At 50.7% G+C, this 15,926-nt stretch overlaps 2 protein-coding genes across 2 annotated transcripts; one reads left to right on the top strand and one right to left on the bottom strand.

Annotated features, from left to right (window-relative positions):
• The first annotated feature begins 775 nt into the window (after nucleotides 1-775).
• LOC128143324 (tubulin alpha-3 chain) lies at nucleotides 776-7,343 on the top strand. Its single transcript, XM_052790422.1, has 4 exons — nucleotides 776-824; nucleotides 3,544-3,787; nucleotides 5,110-5,258; nucleotides 5,959-7,343. The coding sequence occupies exons 1-4, from the start codon at nucleotides 822-824 to the stop codon at nucleotides 6,940-6,942; spliced, it is 1,380 nt and encodes a 459-aa protein (XP_052646382.1). The 5' UTR covers nucleotides 776-821; the 3' UTR covers nucleotides 6,943-7,343.
• Nucleotides 7,344-11,943: 4,600 nt separating this feature from the next.
• Nucleotides 11,944-14,210, bottom strand: LOC128143341 (tubulin alpha-3 chain-like). Its single transcript, XM_052790441.1, has 3 exons — nucleotides 14,018-14,210; nucleotides 13,672-13,820; nucleotides 11,944-12,915 (listed from the first exon to the last, which is right to left on the bottom strand). The coding sequence occupies exons 1-3, from the start codon at nucleotides 14,193-14,195 to the stop codon at nucleotides 11,944-11,946; spliced, it is 1,299 nt and encodes a 432-aa protein (XP_052646401.1). The 5' UTR covers nucleotides 14,196-14,210.
• Nucleotides 14,211-15,926: the final 1,716 nt, after the last annotated feature.

The following is a 15,926-nucleotide window of genomic DNA, read 5'->3' as shown; positions in this document are numbered from 1 at the left end:
TTACAACTATGGCTGAACCAAGAAGGTTTTGGAACCTTTTAATGGGAGAATGAAGAGGTAAATAAGGGAATTAGTAAACAAGTTACCACTAACCACTCTTGTCTACCTGCTGCTAGTAACCACATAGGCACTACTGAGACTTAAGGGCAGGTCCAGAGCAGTCTTAAAGACGTACCTACTCATTTGCAGGATGGAGCCAAAACTGGCTCAGAGTCCTTATGTCCGCTCTTGGCAGGAGGGCAAAATGAACCCTAAATGCCAGCAGGTAAGGCAAACGGAGGGTCTGAGCCTACACCTGAATGTCCCAGAAGTGCAAAAGTCAGCAGATTCCCCCGAAGATCAGTGGGGATACAGAAAAAAGACCAAAAATTGTGTCTAAAAATAGACAAGATACAGGATATCAGTGGCAATGCTCTGAATAATGATAAGGGGAAGATTGTTTCTGCTGGATAAAGTGAATCATATGGGGGCACACAAACTTCCCCAGAGTTTCCTTCTTTTTAGCCAACCCCAAACTTTGGCATCTACTTCCCCCCCCCACCTCCCAGTTGAGGCTCTTCCAAAAAAAACCTGAAAAAAATTCATATTGCACTGCACCCAAGGCTGTTTAATCACAGAAATCACACCAGCTAGACACTAATAGATCATTTTACCCCTTGCTATTTCTAGGGATGCAAAGGAAAAAGAGCTCTGCTCCTTTAAGCTAGCAGAAAGCTTCTTTATATTCAGGTGGAGTCAAGCCTTCCTGGGCTATAAAGTTGCAGGGAGAGGCAGGGGCAGCAGCTGTTTTACTTAGATCTTAGCAAGCCTCCAGTCTCACCATGGTAAGAGCATGCCTTGTATTTGTATTAGTCTAAACTTAAAATATAGTTTGTATATTTTGCAAGTGTACTGAGCTAAACAGCTTGAATGCTCTTTTTCTCTCTTTTTTCTCAGGGATGTTAACTCCAAACAGCTTTGTTTAATTGCTGATTACCTTATGGTTTATTGATTCAGTGTTTGCTCCTTATAAGGGAAAAGTGAGGGACTTGGTTGGAGAAGAGCTATTTAAGTGGCCTCTTGCTGCTTTTCACTCTGAGTTTGCAGCTCCTGAGGTGGGGTCTGTAGAGTTGCAAAGTTTCTGTCTCTTTAATGCAAGTTGGGTTTTACTTTTTTGGGGAAACCAGCATATCTCGATACACAACTATGTGATAGAGTAAAGTTTAAATTTTGACGCTGCTGGCCCTTTTCCCAAAGTTTAACACTTCAACTCTTGCGCTGACACAGGGAACTAGTGCAACTTGCAGAGACCTTTAGGGTTTTTTTTCTTTGGGAGTGAGCTGCCATGTTGCCTTTGTCTGCTACAAACCCTTGGGATTAGATATTAAATGAATAAAGTCCCTCTTCCTTCTAGCTTTTTAATTGAATCTTTGCTCTAAAGAGTTTGCAGCTGTGAAACTGAAGTGGATTGATCTGAAAACTGCAACCCTGAACAGTGCTGGCTGATCTTGCTGAAACTTTATGTAAAGAATAACCCAAGTGCCACCTTATTGTGAATGCAAAAGAGTAACTTGTTGGAAAATTTGATGGTGTCCCTTTGCATGTTGCAAATGGAAGAAAACTTCAAAGTAACTCCTAGTGAGCCAGCTTTTGAACTTTTCCTTTTATCTGCTGGCTTCTAGAGTCTGTCTTGGCTATAAAACAGTTAAACATTTACATGGTATTTCCAATGGGAAAATCAGCTGGACAACAATAGGCTGCCTATAGCTGGAGTCTGTAAAATGCAGTTCATATCGATGCAAATGTTGGAGATCTGGGATCTCAAAAACCTTCTGGCATATTTGAGGCGGGGGGGGGGGGAAACCTGGAGAAAAAAGCTGCACTTTCTTCCTTCCAGCAGGCCCCTCTTTTTTTTTTCTTCTTTTCTTTCTTTTTTTTTTTTTTTCTTGTTCCCATTCTCTGTGCTCTGGGCTGAACATACCAGTGCTCCCTTGAAGCAGGTGCTGGGACTAGTGAGCTGGGAGAGGATAGTGAGTAGAGCAGCTGTCCCAGCTAGCACTGGTGAAGCGGCTGTGGCGCTGACCCTTGCAAACTGTGGCGAGGAGCTATTGCAACCATCTTGCTGAGAGGGATGGGCAAATGGCAGTCAGCATTTCCCACATAGTGCAAATATCAACTCGGAGAGAGAGGACTTAAACCCAGCCTCCACACCCAGCAGAACTGGCGGTCTCAGCCCAGACCGGGATTAAGCGGTGTTTGGCCAGCTGTGGGTTAAAGGGGTTGGTGTCCCTCTGCGGTACCAGGAGCATTCATCCAGTTGGTGTCTAGCTTTACGGTGGATGACCTGGGCACGTGGTGGCCATTGGAGTCGCTTGAGGGCTGAGAAGTGTCTTGGCACATTTATGCTTGGAGACTAATAGGGGAGAAGTTGCATTGCATCCTTCTCCTGATGGCTACTGCCGAAAGTGGTTGGTGCCCAGGACTGTCTAGCGTTACCGAAGGGGTAGTGACTTTCAAGGGACGGAATCTGGCTTATAGGACAGTTATGCCTAGGGGTGTGCGCACACAGAGTCCTCTCAGCCCTGAGACAACGGGGCTGTGGGTGGCATTCGTCATGCTCAGCTCAGAGTGGGCTACTTGGAGCAGAGGAGCTGGGCTTATGTGTGGAGACCCCCGGCTCTGCGTAGGGCTGGGTTGTGGTGTGAAATGAGGTGAGACCTGAACCAAGCTGCCCATCAATGCAACAAATAATGGGATCAGCCACACTGCTTGCCATCGCCAGGTGGGATTCACCAGCTCCCTTTCATGGTGATCCCTTGGGAAGCAGCACTGCCCCATGCCATGCATGGCAGTAATTGGGAGTCTCCGCTTGGGAGCTCTGTCATATTGCTGCAGCAGTGCTTTGATCTTGGGGTGGTGGAAACAGCAGAGATGCCAATTACCCAGGGAAGCATGCAACCATCAAAAGTCTCCAGAAGATGCCAGTACCTTCAGTACTGCCTTGGAGTTAGTTAGAGGCTCCTGGAGGGTGACCTGGTTAAATTGGGACTCCGAGCCTCTCCCCGGGTGTCAGCCTGCCCTTGTTCTGGCCCCGGGTGACTGCTGTGGGTTTCCCAAGCTTGGCTTCTCCCTGTTTGGTGCAGAGCTTTTTTTTTTTTTTTTTTGGATCAAGGAGCCTGGAGCTGTTGTCCCCCATGCCCCATTGCTCTGGGACCTGGGGGACTGACATCTGCTCCACTCCATGGCAAGGCCAGTTGAGCATTGAGTGAGGAGCCAGCACTGCTCAGCTGCTTCCCGGCTCAGCATGAAGCCCCTCACCTCCTTCCTTCCTCCTCCCCTGGGCTGGGAAAGCCTTTCCTAGGGATGCTGTATGTGCGGCTCGGCTGTGTCCAGCTGCCCTGCAGATCACGGTTTGATCCTCGCTCCAAATCCCAGCGGTGGGCGGAAGCTGCCTGTTTCCCTAATCATCCGCAGTAGCAAATGGCTCAAACGAGAACTGCGGGGGCTAGTGCTAAGTCACAGGATGTCTAAAAATCGCCTTAACGAGCCATTTACCCCTTCCAGAGGGAGTGCATTTCCATCCACATCGGGCAGGCTGGCGTGCAGATGGGCAATGCCTGCTGGGAGCTGTACTGCCTTGAGCATGGGATCCAGGCGGATGGGACCATTCCTGGCCCCAAGCAGATGAAACCTGTGGAACCAAAGTCCGAACAAGTGGATTCTTCTTTTGAGACCTTCTTCTGTGAGACAGCATCTGGGAAGCACGTGCCCCGAGCAGTGTTCATAGACTTGGAGCCCACTGTCATCGGTAATAATGGGGCAGTTGGGTGTTGTGGCATCTTCAACCATGACTCCTGACCCTTCTTACTTGGGGCTTATGTTGCTGACCATATTGCCTAGAAGCTCCCACTCCTCTGCTCTAGTAAAATGTCTCCAGCCATCAGAAGGAGACAGTTTGCATTTCTAAATGGACCTGGGAGTGACAAACCTATTACTCTTACTACACCAACTTGTCTTTAGTTGATTCCTCCTTTTAAGAGAGTTGCTGTCTTAAGCAGGATTCTCAGCAGGTGTAAAGTGGCGTGGGTTTATTAACCTCAGTGGCTCTGGACTGAATTACACCATCCTATGACCTGATGTGGTACATCTGGTTTTAATGCTACCCGTGAAAGATCTTTGGGTGCTACATGTTTCATGGTTCTGTGGAAACTAGGTGTCTTGCTACTGCAAGCTTTCTACTTCCCCTTCCAGCCCCAGCTCCTTTAGTGATGTCTGGGTGTTTGACTCAATTGTGGCACTTTGATTTAGAGTACCCTCCTAGAAAACAAATTCTTTTTTTGCTCAAGGAACTGGTAGAAATGGCTCCCAACCACCTGCATCCATCTACCTGCTTCTGCCTTCTCGGCTTCTACTGAGTGTTTGCTCCTATCTTACCATCTAGGATGTGTGCCTCATTATTTCATCTAATGGAAGGAATGTAGACTTTTGGTTTAGTTCCATTTAATTTTTAGGCACCTTATTAAGACATTAAATTGGGAACCTAGTGAGCGAGCCAGTAGAACATGAAAAGTATCCAATATTGAGACTGAGTGGGTTTAAATACCCTCTGGAGGTGCCTCCAAATTTGTTGACTGCATGGAGCCTAGAGAAACTGCTCCTAATGCCTGTCTTCATAAGGTGCCTGAAGCTGGGTCAGATACATCTAGGAGAAATGTCAACACTGGAGGCACCCTGTCTCTTCTCCAGTATGCCGTAGAGTAGAGGATGGAGGTAGTGCTTCCAGCCACCTCAAGATGCTTTGCAACAAGTAGAGGAGCAAATTGTATGTGGTAGCTATAATTCTACAATAATGTTGGAAAAGTAGACAGTGTCCTAACTCTTTAAGCCAAATTACATTAGGATCTCAAGGTAGCTGCTGGGCAAATATGGAAGAGGTATAGTAGGACCTTGCTAAATTAGCCTGGACAGGGTTATTCTTACCCCTTCCACTATTTCCAGTCTGAACTAACCATGCCATGACGTCATCTCATGTGGGCTCCTGCTAGATTTGATATGTATTTTACTCTGTCACACGAATGTCCAGAACCTGTAACTGTGTGCTGCTGTTCATGACTGCCTCTCCTTCTGTAGATGAGATCAGGACTGGGACCTACCATGCGCTTTTCCACCCAGAGCAGCTCATCAGTGGCAAGGAAGATGCTGCCAACAACTATGCCCGTGGCCACTACACCATCGGAAAGGAGATTATAGACACTGTCCTCAGCAGAATTCGTAAAATGGTAGGAGAAAAGACAGTCTTTCCCTTAAAATAACACACCACGGACAATACAATTAAACTTTGGGTTTGGGGTAAAACTCTTAAAAGAAAAACCCCTTTATGTGAGCTCCAAGGGCTGCTGCTGTGATTAGGTTTAGGGCTCAGTAAAGCAAGGGGCCATCTGAACCTGTATGCCTGCCCTAAAAGCAACTGTTATTGCATATCATACATGTATGAATTGACACAACACTAAACCTAAGAGACAGAAGAGAAGGACTTTTGACCACAGGGAAGCCACACCCTGGTTGTGCAATTGCAGTAGCCAGGCTGGGGAGACCAAACTCCACATTTGATAGGAGTGAAGCAGGATGGTAACAATGTACGTGGATGCTTGTCAGTGAAATGTTTTTGAGATGTCTCCTAGGGCTCACATGCTACCTCTCGGGTGCTGAGGTATGCACTGAGCTGATAATGGAGCAATTTGCCAAGAGTTTCCATCCGACCATACAGAGCTACCTACGGTAGCTCCATGGAAACGCTGCAATTGATTACCACATGTATACTTAGGATGCTCAGTAGGGTGAAACACTGAGTGAATCCACTCTAGGGATTGGGTGCACTCTGGCCAGTAAGTGCTCTAAGCAGAATTTATTGCTGCATTATTTGGGATAGTTATTCCTGCCCTTAACAGAAAGGGGTAAATATACATTATTCTGCTGCAGGCTGACCAGTGCAGTGGCCTCCAAGGGTTCCTGGTGTTCCACAGCTTCGGGGGAGGCACAGGCTCCGGCTTCACCTCCCTCCTCATGGAACGGCTCTCCGTGGAGTACAGCAAGAAGTCCAAGCTGGAGTTCTCTGTGTACCCAGCCCCGCAGGTCTCCACAGCAGTGGTGGAGCCCTACAACTCCATCCTCACCACCCACACCACCCTGGAGCACTCGGACTGCTCCTTCATGGTGGACAACGAAGCCATCTATGACATCTGCAACCGCAACCTGGACATCGAGCGCCCGACCTACACCAACCTCAACAGGCTGATTGGGCAGATCGTCTCGTCAGTCACCGCCTCTCTGAGATTTAATGGTGCTCTGAATGTTGACCTGATTGAATTCCAGACCAACTTGGTGCCCTACCCACGGATACACTTCCCACTCACCACCTACGCACCCATCATCTCGGCAGAGAAAGCTTACCACGAGCAGCTGTCAGTGCCGGAGATCACCAATGCTTGCTTTGAGTTCTCCAACCAGATGGTGAAATGTGACCCGCGCCGCGGCAAGTACATGGCCTGCTGCCTGCTGTACCGGGGCGACGTGGTGCCCAAGGATGTGAACGCGGCCATTGCAGCCATTAAAACACGCCGGTCGATCCAGTTTGTGGACTGGTGCCCCACAGGCTTCAAGGTGGGTATCAACTACCAGCCTCCCACGGTGGTGCCTGGGGGAGACCTGGCCAAGGTGCAGCGGGCCGTCTGCATGCTGAGCAACACCACAGCCATTGCGGAGGCGTGGGCCCGCCTGGACCACAAGTTTGACCTGATGTACGCCAAGCGAGCCTTTGTGCACTGGTATGTGGGGGAGGGCATGGAGGAGGGGGAGTTTTCGGAGGCCAGGGAGGACCTGGCTGCCCTGGAGAAGGATTATGAGGAGGTTGGAAGGGACTCAGCAGATGGAGAAGAAGATGAGGCTGATGAGGATGAGTATTAACAAACTGCAGTATGTTCTTAGTGAAGTCAAACCTCGGATGAAATACAAACCTTCTGTCATCAGGCTAAACTGGTCCTGAGTGCCTGGAGGTGCCAAAGGACTGTCCTGAACCTCAGTGCTACCGTTTGACATGTTATACCTTTTCTGCTTGCATAGTCTACGTGCTCATAGTGCACTTCTATAGCATGGGTGTCTCAAGCTTTATCACACTGCTGTTTATTGATGAGTGAAGCTGAATAAGTGCCTGACTTAGTGTTGGGGATGCATCCTGCCTAGACAGAGGATCGTGGTTTCTAGTCGAGGGGAAAGTTGCAAGCTGCCTGCTTTGGCTGAAATAGCAAATTCTTGCTGTGGCTTTTACTGTAAAAGCACCTTTTAATTAGAAATGCACCTGTACACTTCTATGCAACTGTCTTTTTGTATTTGAATAAAGACTTTTTTTTTTTTGCTCTGAGTTCTTTGGATTTAACCAGGGTGTTTGTGTGGTGAGGTCCCTACTGCATGGATGTTGTCTTGGGGAGAACAGCAAGTGCCGATAAGGGTGTGTTCTGGGTAGGCCACTTGTGAGGATCATCAACTGTAATTATTGCTGTGAGGGAAGTGTCCTATACCCTGCAGGGTCTTGTCTGTTTGGAGTTGGTTGTTGTTCTTCTCACCTCCAAGAGCAGCCCAGGGGATGCATGTCTGGGAGCAGGCAGGGAATCCCCAGTTTGACCAGTGCTGTAATGGGGATTGGTGCCTGGGTAAAGAGCACCTTTCTCACGGGGTTTTGTCTCCTCACCATCTTTGGTAAAGCTTGTTTGCTGCCTGAGCCAGTTCTGGTTGTTGGGGTAGTGCTATAGCTCTGGGTTGGGGGTCTTGCTCAGGAGTTGGTGTGGGTGTGAAACCAGCCCCATGTGCCTGGGGTTGGAGTTTGCCCTGGGGAGGTGAGCCAGGCCCATGTGATGGGGTGACTCAGGAGGAAGAGCAACGAAATGCCCCTGATAAGATACGGAGAGGGAGTGTTCATAAGCCAATGGGAAAGGAGAACAGCTGGATCCATGCTGAATTGAGTCTCTAGGTGCCCTGCTTACGTCTGTTGCATTACGCTTTGTTGGGTACCATAGCCTCACATCCACTCTTTATTTCAGTGTTGGGCTCTGTCTCAAAGAGGAGCCAGTCTTTCCCCCAGACCTCCTCCGTGCCCTGCAGCTTCAGCTGCCCTGTCCCCTGATGGGGGTATGAGTCTGGAGATGTTCCTAAAGTGATGCATGGGGAGGAACAGCCAGGGCTGGTTAGAGCGATGGGGGTTGTTGCTGTGTCCTATGCTTGGGAGATGGAGGTAGAAGGAGCCCAGAGCTCATTGTTGGCTGCAGTTAGCCTGAAAAGCTGGGGCACTGACAGCATGAACGGGCAGTAGATGGACCCCTAGGAAGATCCCTGTTGGGCTGAAGCCTCCTCTGTGCTCAACTCACTGCTGTGAGATTGCCTGACCTAAAGTGTTAGGCATGGTCCATTGCTCTTGGGGAGGCCGAGCATCAGACTACCTTCTGAGGCTGGTCCTTCTGAGGGTGGTAACCAGCTTCTGCCTCATCTGATGGGGCCTATCCTTCATCTTCAGCTCTGCTAGAGCGATGGAGCCCATTGAGATGCCCCAAAGACTTTGGGGCTGAGTGGGTTCCTCTCCACCTCAGCTCTGCTAGAGCGATGGAGCCCATTGAGATGCCCCAGAGATGACCAGCCCAAAGACTTTGGGGCTGAGCGGGTCTCCTCTCCACCCTAGGTGGCCGCTTTCCACCCCCTGATTCCTGGGGACAGGGCCAACCCCCCTCCTGGGTTTCCAGTTGGTTGTCCCCACACCATGCCCCTAGCACTGAAAATAACCCTTCACAGGGCAACAGTAACTGCTCCATTTGCCAAAAATGAGACTGTTCAGGGCTCGAAGGTGCTTTTTAAAAGAGCAAAGATGCCTTCTGTCTCTGCACCTACAGGTAAATGTGCTGGGAAGTTTCCACGCATGGTCTGGAAGGCTGCCACCTTTCCCTGGTGGCTCAATTCCCCACAGACATCTGGGCCTGGAAACCACTGATCCCCCCAAAATGTGAGTGCCAGCACCCTGGGGTGGACATGGAGCAAGCATCACTCCCACTTGAAGCCACAAGCCAACCCAGCACGGCTGAGCAAGGGCAGGAGTGCAGCCACATGCTCCTGCAGCTTGGAAAGCAATCAGCACAGCACGAGGACTCATGTAATTGGAGCAGTTATTACTGAAATCAATTACTCCAGTATGTCTGTCAGCACAGACCTGCTCCTGCCCTCCCACAAACACAGTGAGGAAGGGAAGGAAAGGATTTTCCTTGGAGGGAGTGTGATCCCATGGCTTTTGGGGAGTTGGCATCTCCAGCTCGATCACCATAGGCAACGCTTTGTCTTTTCCATGAACAGTGGATCATACAGACTCACACCCAAGAACAGCACACACTTCATTGCACAGTTTCAGCTTCATTTTTCCTACCCACGTGCTGGAATAGCAAAGCTGGTCTCATAAAAAAAGGTCCACTAAACAGCAACACATGGAGCAGCCTGCAGGATCTGTGTTTCCACCACAGCTCTCCAGCCCATTCACCGCCATTCATTCAGTACTTCATTACTGCAATAAGGGTAGATCACAGGGGTCAGGGCAGATTTGTTCATCATTGTCCTGCAGGGAGGAGGCTCAAGATGCCCGCAGAGCTCCGTCACTGACTTCTTACAAGGTCTTGGGCAAGTTCTTTCTTCCTTGGTGCTATCTAGCGGCACCTGCTGCCTCTTGCTTCCATCCCACAGCCCCAATCCAAGCCAAAAGCTGCTTCTGGAGAAGCAGGGCATGGTCCTCCTGGGCCCAATGGCAATGAGGCTGCTTAAGGGCATTAGTCTTCAGTACAGGGGGACATGGTCTTCATCTGGCTAGGAGATAAACTCTCTCATTCCATTATCACTTCTGGGCCAGCTTAGGGCTGTTACACACAGATGTGGTAGAAAGGATCCTGCTGCCATTGCAAGCTGATGAGCCTGAAGGCCATGAGCGTTCACAAAAATGCCCTAATGGAGCTGCAAGGCTGTCAGGGCAGTGGGCAGGACCATGCTGCGGCTGTAGAGATGCACATGGCCCAAATGGGCCAACAGCCAGACTTTCCCTCCGCTCCCAGCATGGGTAAGCTGTGTACCAGCTCCCACCATACGGCTCTGCCTTCAAGAGCTATTGGGCACACCAGAAGATTTAAAACAAGAAAGAAAAAAAAAAAAAAAAGTACTTTTTGCTAGCAGGAGGTCGACCATCCAAGAATGCAGAGTGTTCAACAGGTCCATGGAGATTAAGCCTTTCCAGTATCACAAAATGAGATGGTCTAGATGCAACCTCAGGCCACCAGACTTGGTACAGCCACTCTGGCTGCTGTGCCTCCCTCCTCAGCACCCAGCCTATGGGCAGTGAGATGACCTGCTTTGCCACTGGGCCACAAGAAGGGCAGACCATGAACCCCAGAACAGAACCCCTATCCCAGGACACCTGTGCTGAGCAGAAGAAAAGCTCCCACCACCAAAAAAAAAATCAAGCAACCCTCACTCAGCTCCTGGCCAAGTACCCAGGAAAGGGAAGGCAGAGCTGGCAGTGTACCTGCCCGAGCTACTTTTTCTGCTCTGTCCCCTCCTTCTTTGCTGGAGGGAGGTTTGGGCATCACTCGGGGGTCTGCAGCAGCCCTCCACAGAGAGGCTTTTCCCAGCACATAAAACTGCATCTGGTGAGGCCAGGAGGTTCAAAGGAGGCACAGGAGAGCTCATTCCCTTTTCTGCAGTCATCACATTGCCAGTCCCACCAGTATCGCTCCCCCAGGCAGAGGGCAGCTGGAGGTGAGACAGCCCCCAGGAGCTCCCACCTTGTTGACCTTGGGACATTGCCAGTCCCAGGAGCCCAGCAAGTGGAGACAGGCTTTAATAAAAACCACCCCCCACCACCCTTGCCTCAGGTTGTTTAAATCTTCCTCCAGTGCAACCCAGAGCCAGCATTGTCAGCTCTTCAATTACAGCCTGACTGCAGATCCAGCTTCCCTACCACATCCCAGCCAGCTCCTTTTCTTGCATCACCTACTGGGATGAGAGTGCCCTGTGAGGAAATTACCTGCTGCAGTCCAGGGGATCTGCAGAGATCAAATTAAACCCCAATTTTCAGTTCATTAGCTGTTTGCAGGGATTCTTGCAGCAATCACGTCTGGGGAACAGCCATCACCCAGCACAAGAGGGATGAAGTCTAATTGCGGAGACAGCTCCTTGCTTTAGAACTTAGAGCTAGTACAGGGTTTGGGTGCTTTTATAGGAGACCGACAGACAGCCAAGGTATTTGAATTCTCAACTCCAGTTAGACTTTCAGGCATGCCTGGCCCTGGCAGTGGGACACGGATTGCTTTAGCAGGGCTTTGTACTGCAGCAGGACACCAGAGAAACCAGACCCCACTCTGTGCTACTCACTGGAGCAGAGAACAGCACAGAAACCCCACTGCCAGCTGTTTCAGAAAATGGACAGACCATGGGCAGCCAGTGCCCAAGTAGGATTGTCACCCCAATGTTTGTTTTAACACAGCAGTTCCACCCCAGGGCAGATGGCTCGCATCATGCTGTCACCCAGCCCAGTTGACAGGGCTCACCCCTGCATCTAGAAGCAGGAAAACCCTACAGGTAGGACTGCAGTGACCAAGGCAACATGGGAACCACCACCCTGCAGCCACCACCGCCCCCCACCCCACACCAAGGCCCCCCATGAGCCATTTAGGTGACACATCAAGACAGGAGAAGATGTTTTGCTGGTTACCATTTATTCAGCCAACACTGTGCATATACAAATCTTGACCAAAGAGTTGCTTTTGGCCAAGCAGCAGGGTTTCCAAGTCACATTTCCTCAGACCTAGCCCACGACTCCCTTCTCTGGAAGGAATTGCAAGACTAGCATACGAACGGCTCCATCCAACCTGCCTTCCCACAGGTAAAATATTATTCATCATCATACTCTTCTACATCTACTGAGTCTCCTCCAACCTCCTCATAATCCTTCTCCAGGGCAGCCAGGTCCTCCCTGGCCTCCGAAAACTCCCCCTCCTCCATGCCCTCCCCCACGTACCAGTGCACAAAGGCTCGCTTGGCGTACATCAGGTCAAACTTGTGGTCCAGGCGGGCCCACGCCTCCGCAATGGCTGTGGTGTTGCTCAGCATGCAGACGGCCCGCTGCACCTTGGCCAGGTCTCCCCCAGGCACCACCGTGGGAGGCTGGTAGTTGATACCCACCTTGAAGCCTGTGGGGCACCAGTCCACAAACTGGATCGACCGGCGTGTTTTAATGGCTGCAATGGCCGCGTTCACATCCTTGGGCACCACGTCGCCCCGGTACAGCAGGCAGCAGGCCATGTACTTGCCGCGGCGCGGGTCACATTTCACCATCTGGTTGGAGAACTCAAAGCAAGCATTGGTGATCTCCGGCACTGACAGCTGCTCGTGGTAAGCTTTCTCTGCCGAGATGATGGGTGCGTAGGTGGTGAGTGGGAAGTGTATCCGTGGGTAGGGCACCAAGTTGGTCTGGAACTCAGTCAGGTCAACATTCAGAGCACCATTAAATCTCAGAGAGGCGGTGACTGACGAGACGATCTGCCCAATCAGCCTGTTGAGGTTGGTGTAGGTCGGGCGCTCGATGTCCAGGTTGCGGTTGCAGATGTCATAGATGGCTTCGTTGTCCACCATGAAGGAGCAGTCCGAGTGCTCCAGGGTGGTGTGGGTGGTGAGGATGGAGTTGTAGGGCTCCACCACTGCTGTGGAGACCTGCGGGGCTGGGTACACAGAGAACTCCAGCTTGGACTTCTTGCTGTACTCCACGGAGAGCCGTTCCATGAGGAGGGAGGTGAAGCCGGAGCCTGTGCCTCCCCCGAAGCTGTGGAACACCAGGAACCCTTGGAGGCCACTGCACTGCTCAGTCTGCAACACCAAGGAAAAGATTAGAAGGACCAAGTTGGAAGTATTCCAGTCTCCTTGGACTTAAATTAAGCTCAAGTACTGTATTCAGCCATCAACTTATAGGCCTTTTCTTCTTTTCTTTTTTAACTACTGCTTACACACACCTTCCACTTCTAACAGGTGAGATCTTTTAGACACAGCAAACACCACTGCTTTTAAATTATCTCCTCTTTTAGCAGGAAGCAAAGCCCGGCCTGAGTGACATGTTAGGTCAGATAGGGACTCATGATACTAGCAGTCATGAAGATTAGGAAAAGTCTGAAAGCCACTAAGAGTTTCTACCTAAATCAAGAGTATCTTAGCGTTATCACAGCACTTCTGAGGGTCTACATGCATGAAACCTTATACTCCAGGGGCAACCACACAAGGGAGGAGAGGCCTAAGGGAAGACAGTAGCCAGAAGCTGAGCTGTGACATGGTTTGGGATGAGATGTTGGATCAGGACTGACACAGCAGACACTACACCCATTAGGAGAAAGCCATCTTGCCTAGACAAATCACAACTTCTTGTTTTTCTCCTTAAGCTGGGGGCATCTTTAGTCCCTCGTTTTCCCCTCAAGTCCCAACCAGCAAGAAATACACCCACATGTATCCCATCATGTTGTTCCAGGTCACAGTGGCATGGTCAAGCTGACCAAGATCTGCTTTGCATCTCTTGATGGCCAGGACAACAGCAACAAGAGTGCTAACGCAGAAGACCCTCCACAGGGCTGTTACCATTTTACGAGTCCTGTCAACCACCAAGTCGATGGTCTCCTTCCCAATGGTGTAGTGGCCCCGAGCATAGTTGTTGGCAGCATCTTCTTTGCCACTGATGAGCTGCTCTGGGTGGAAGAGTGTGCGGTAGGTCCCGGTCCTGATCTCATCTGGAGGAAGTTGAGGTCTCATGAGTGTCACTGGCACAAGATCCACTGTCTACCAAATTACTTGCACTAATTTAGATGCAGTTTCACATGGACACTGGTAGCCTCAGCAACAGTTTACGTGGCCAACACCACCCTTCAGGTCAGAGAAGGTATCTTCCCCCCACCCCCATGAGGTTTGGAGACCTTCCATGACTTACCAATGACAGTGGGCTCCAGGTCAACAAATATTGCTCTGGGCACATGCTTCCCTGATCCTGTCTCACTGAAGAAAGTCCCAAAGGAAGACCCTGCTTGCCCTGAGGATGCAGAGACGATGATGCCATCTGGCTCAATCCCATGCTCTAGGCAATACAGTTCCCAACAGGAATTGCCCATCTGGACACCAGCCTGGCCAATGTGGACAGAAATACACTCCCTCTGCACGGGGATGGGAGAGAAGAGGAGGTTAGGAATGTGCACTGAGGAATTAGACCAAAGATGGCACATCAGGGTGTCTATAGAGCATGTGGCCAACAACCTAGGGACAAGAAGAGCATTAGCCCAGCTCGGTGGCAGCCAGGACATTTTCTCCATAGCGGGCTCCCAAGAGCTGCTGAACGAGCAACAACTAAGCATCAGGCCTTCAGAGAGATATTGCAAACTCCCACCAAGGCAGATACAGAGATTAGGGCACCGCAGTAGGTCCCTCTGCATCCCAGCACTATCAATACATTGCTCAACAGCCCTGTTCCCAGGAGCAGGCCACCAAGTCCAGCTGCTCGTGGTTTCTCCTCTCTCCTCTGCTGATCCTGCCTTGGAGCAGAAGACAAGGCACAGACAGCCTTCCCAGGTACTTCACCTGGTGCTCTCAGCTTGGGAGGAGGAGGGAATGATTCAGCCCAGCCAGCATTAGACAGCAGCGCAAAGACCCCCCCCACCATGCCCCCCCCAAGGAGGTAGAGGCAGGCCTCCCCTCACCCAGATGGGCAGCAGCAGAAGACCTCTGCCTCTCTCTGATGGGAGAAGCCTGTGCTCTTGGGCTTCAAGTATTGACTGTCAGAGCAGTTTCTCATCTCCATTTAGACTAGATACAGCCATGTAGGTTCAGCTGGCTGGAGACAGCTAGAGAGCATCCAGGCAATCATGGGCAGTGACCAATTCTTCATCTTCTCCATACTAGACTGGCAGTTGCCCCATGAAGCAACTGCTCTTGGCTTAAACCAAAGGGAATAGTCCTTATGCAGAATGTGTGGTTGAGCTGTTGAACTGCTTGACACAGGAGGCTGTGAAAGCCAGGCTTTTGGTTTCAGAGAGACCAGAATAGAGACTTTCACAGAGGCTTACTAGGGGGAAAAAACCCAACCCAAAACCATATCCAATTCAGGAATCCCTGAGCTACAAGATCAAAAAGTTTCAGATGTGCTTAGCCTGCCCTCACCACCTGCTTTTAGCTGTGGCCTGGGCAGGACACTGGGCTGGAGACCCAGCACAGCAACTCCAAATTACCTTTATGCAAGAAGCCTGGCACAACAAGAACTTTACCAAGCACAGAGACAGGGCAGCAACATCCCACACTGAAGCAGAGGGTCCTGCCCAGAGGACTGATTTCTAATGTATCAGCCCACAGCCACCACTGCATTTCTCTTCCTACACAAGCAGTCCCAGGACAGCCTTAATCCCCCACACCAGGGCCAGAACAGGGATGCTGAGCCAGTCTCCACAAAGACAGACCTTCATCCCCTGCTCCAGGTCTGCCTCAGCTCCACAGCAGCATCAGATGGGCACCTAGCTCAGCCTTGTATCAGATGCCACCAGCAAGACCTTCAAAGTATCTTCACGCACGGGGACAGGCAAGTCTGAAGGCATCTCAGCAGGGTAGTCCTCCCCAGGCCAGGAAGAGGTGGACACCAGGCTTCCAAGGCCAACCCAGCTCTGGACACCCCCAAGCACAAGCTCTGCACCCCCAGGAGCCCCTTCTCCAGGGCTCACGTTCTCCTCCAGAGCCCACAACCACTTTCACCCCCAGGGAAACCCACAGCCAAGAGCAAGACACCTAACCCCCTGCCAAAAAGAAAAGCTACCTCCAGCTCCATCCTCCTGCAGAGCTGGGAAGAACCAACCATAGCT

The sequence above is a fragment of the Harpia harpyja genome, chromosome 6, assembly GCF_026419915.1.
Source record: "Harpia harpyja isolate bHarHar1 chromosome 6, bHarHar1 primary haplotype, whole genome shotgun sequence".
Lineage (NCBI taxonomy): Eukaryota > Metazoa > Chordata > Aves > Accipitriformes > Accipitridae > Harpia > Harpia harpyja.
Note: the sequence above shows the minus strand (reverse complement) of the source record. Positions and strands in the feature narration are given on the sequence as shown.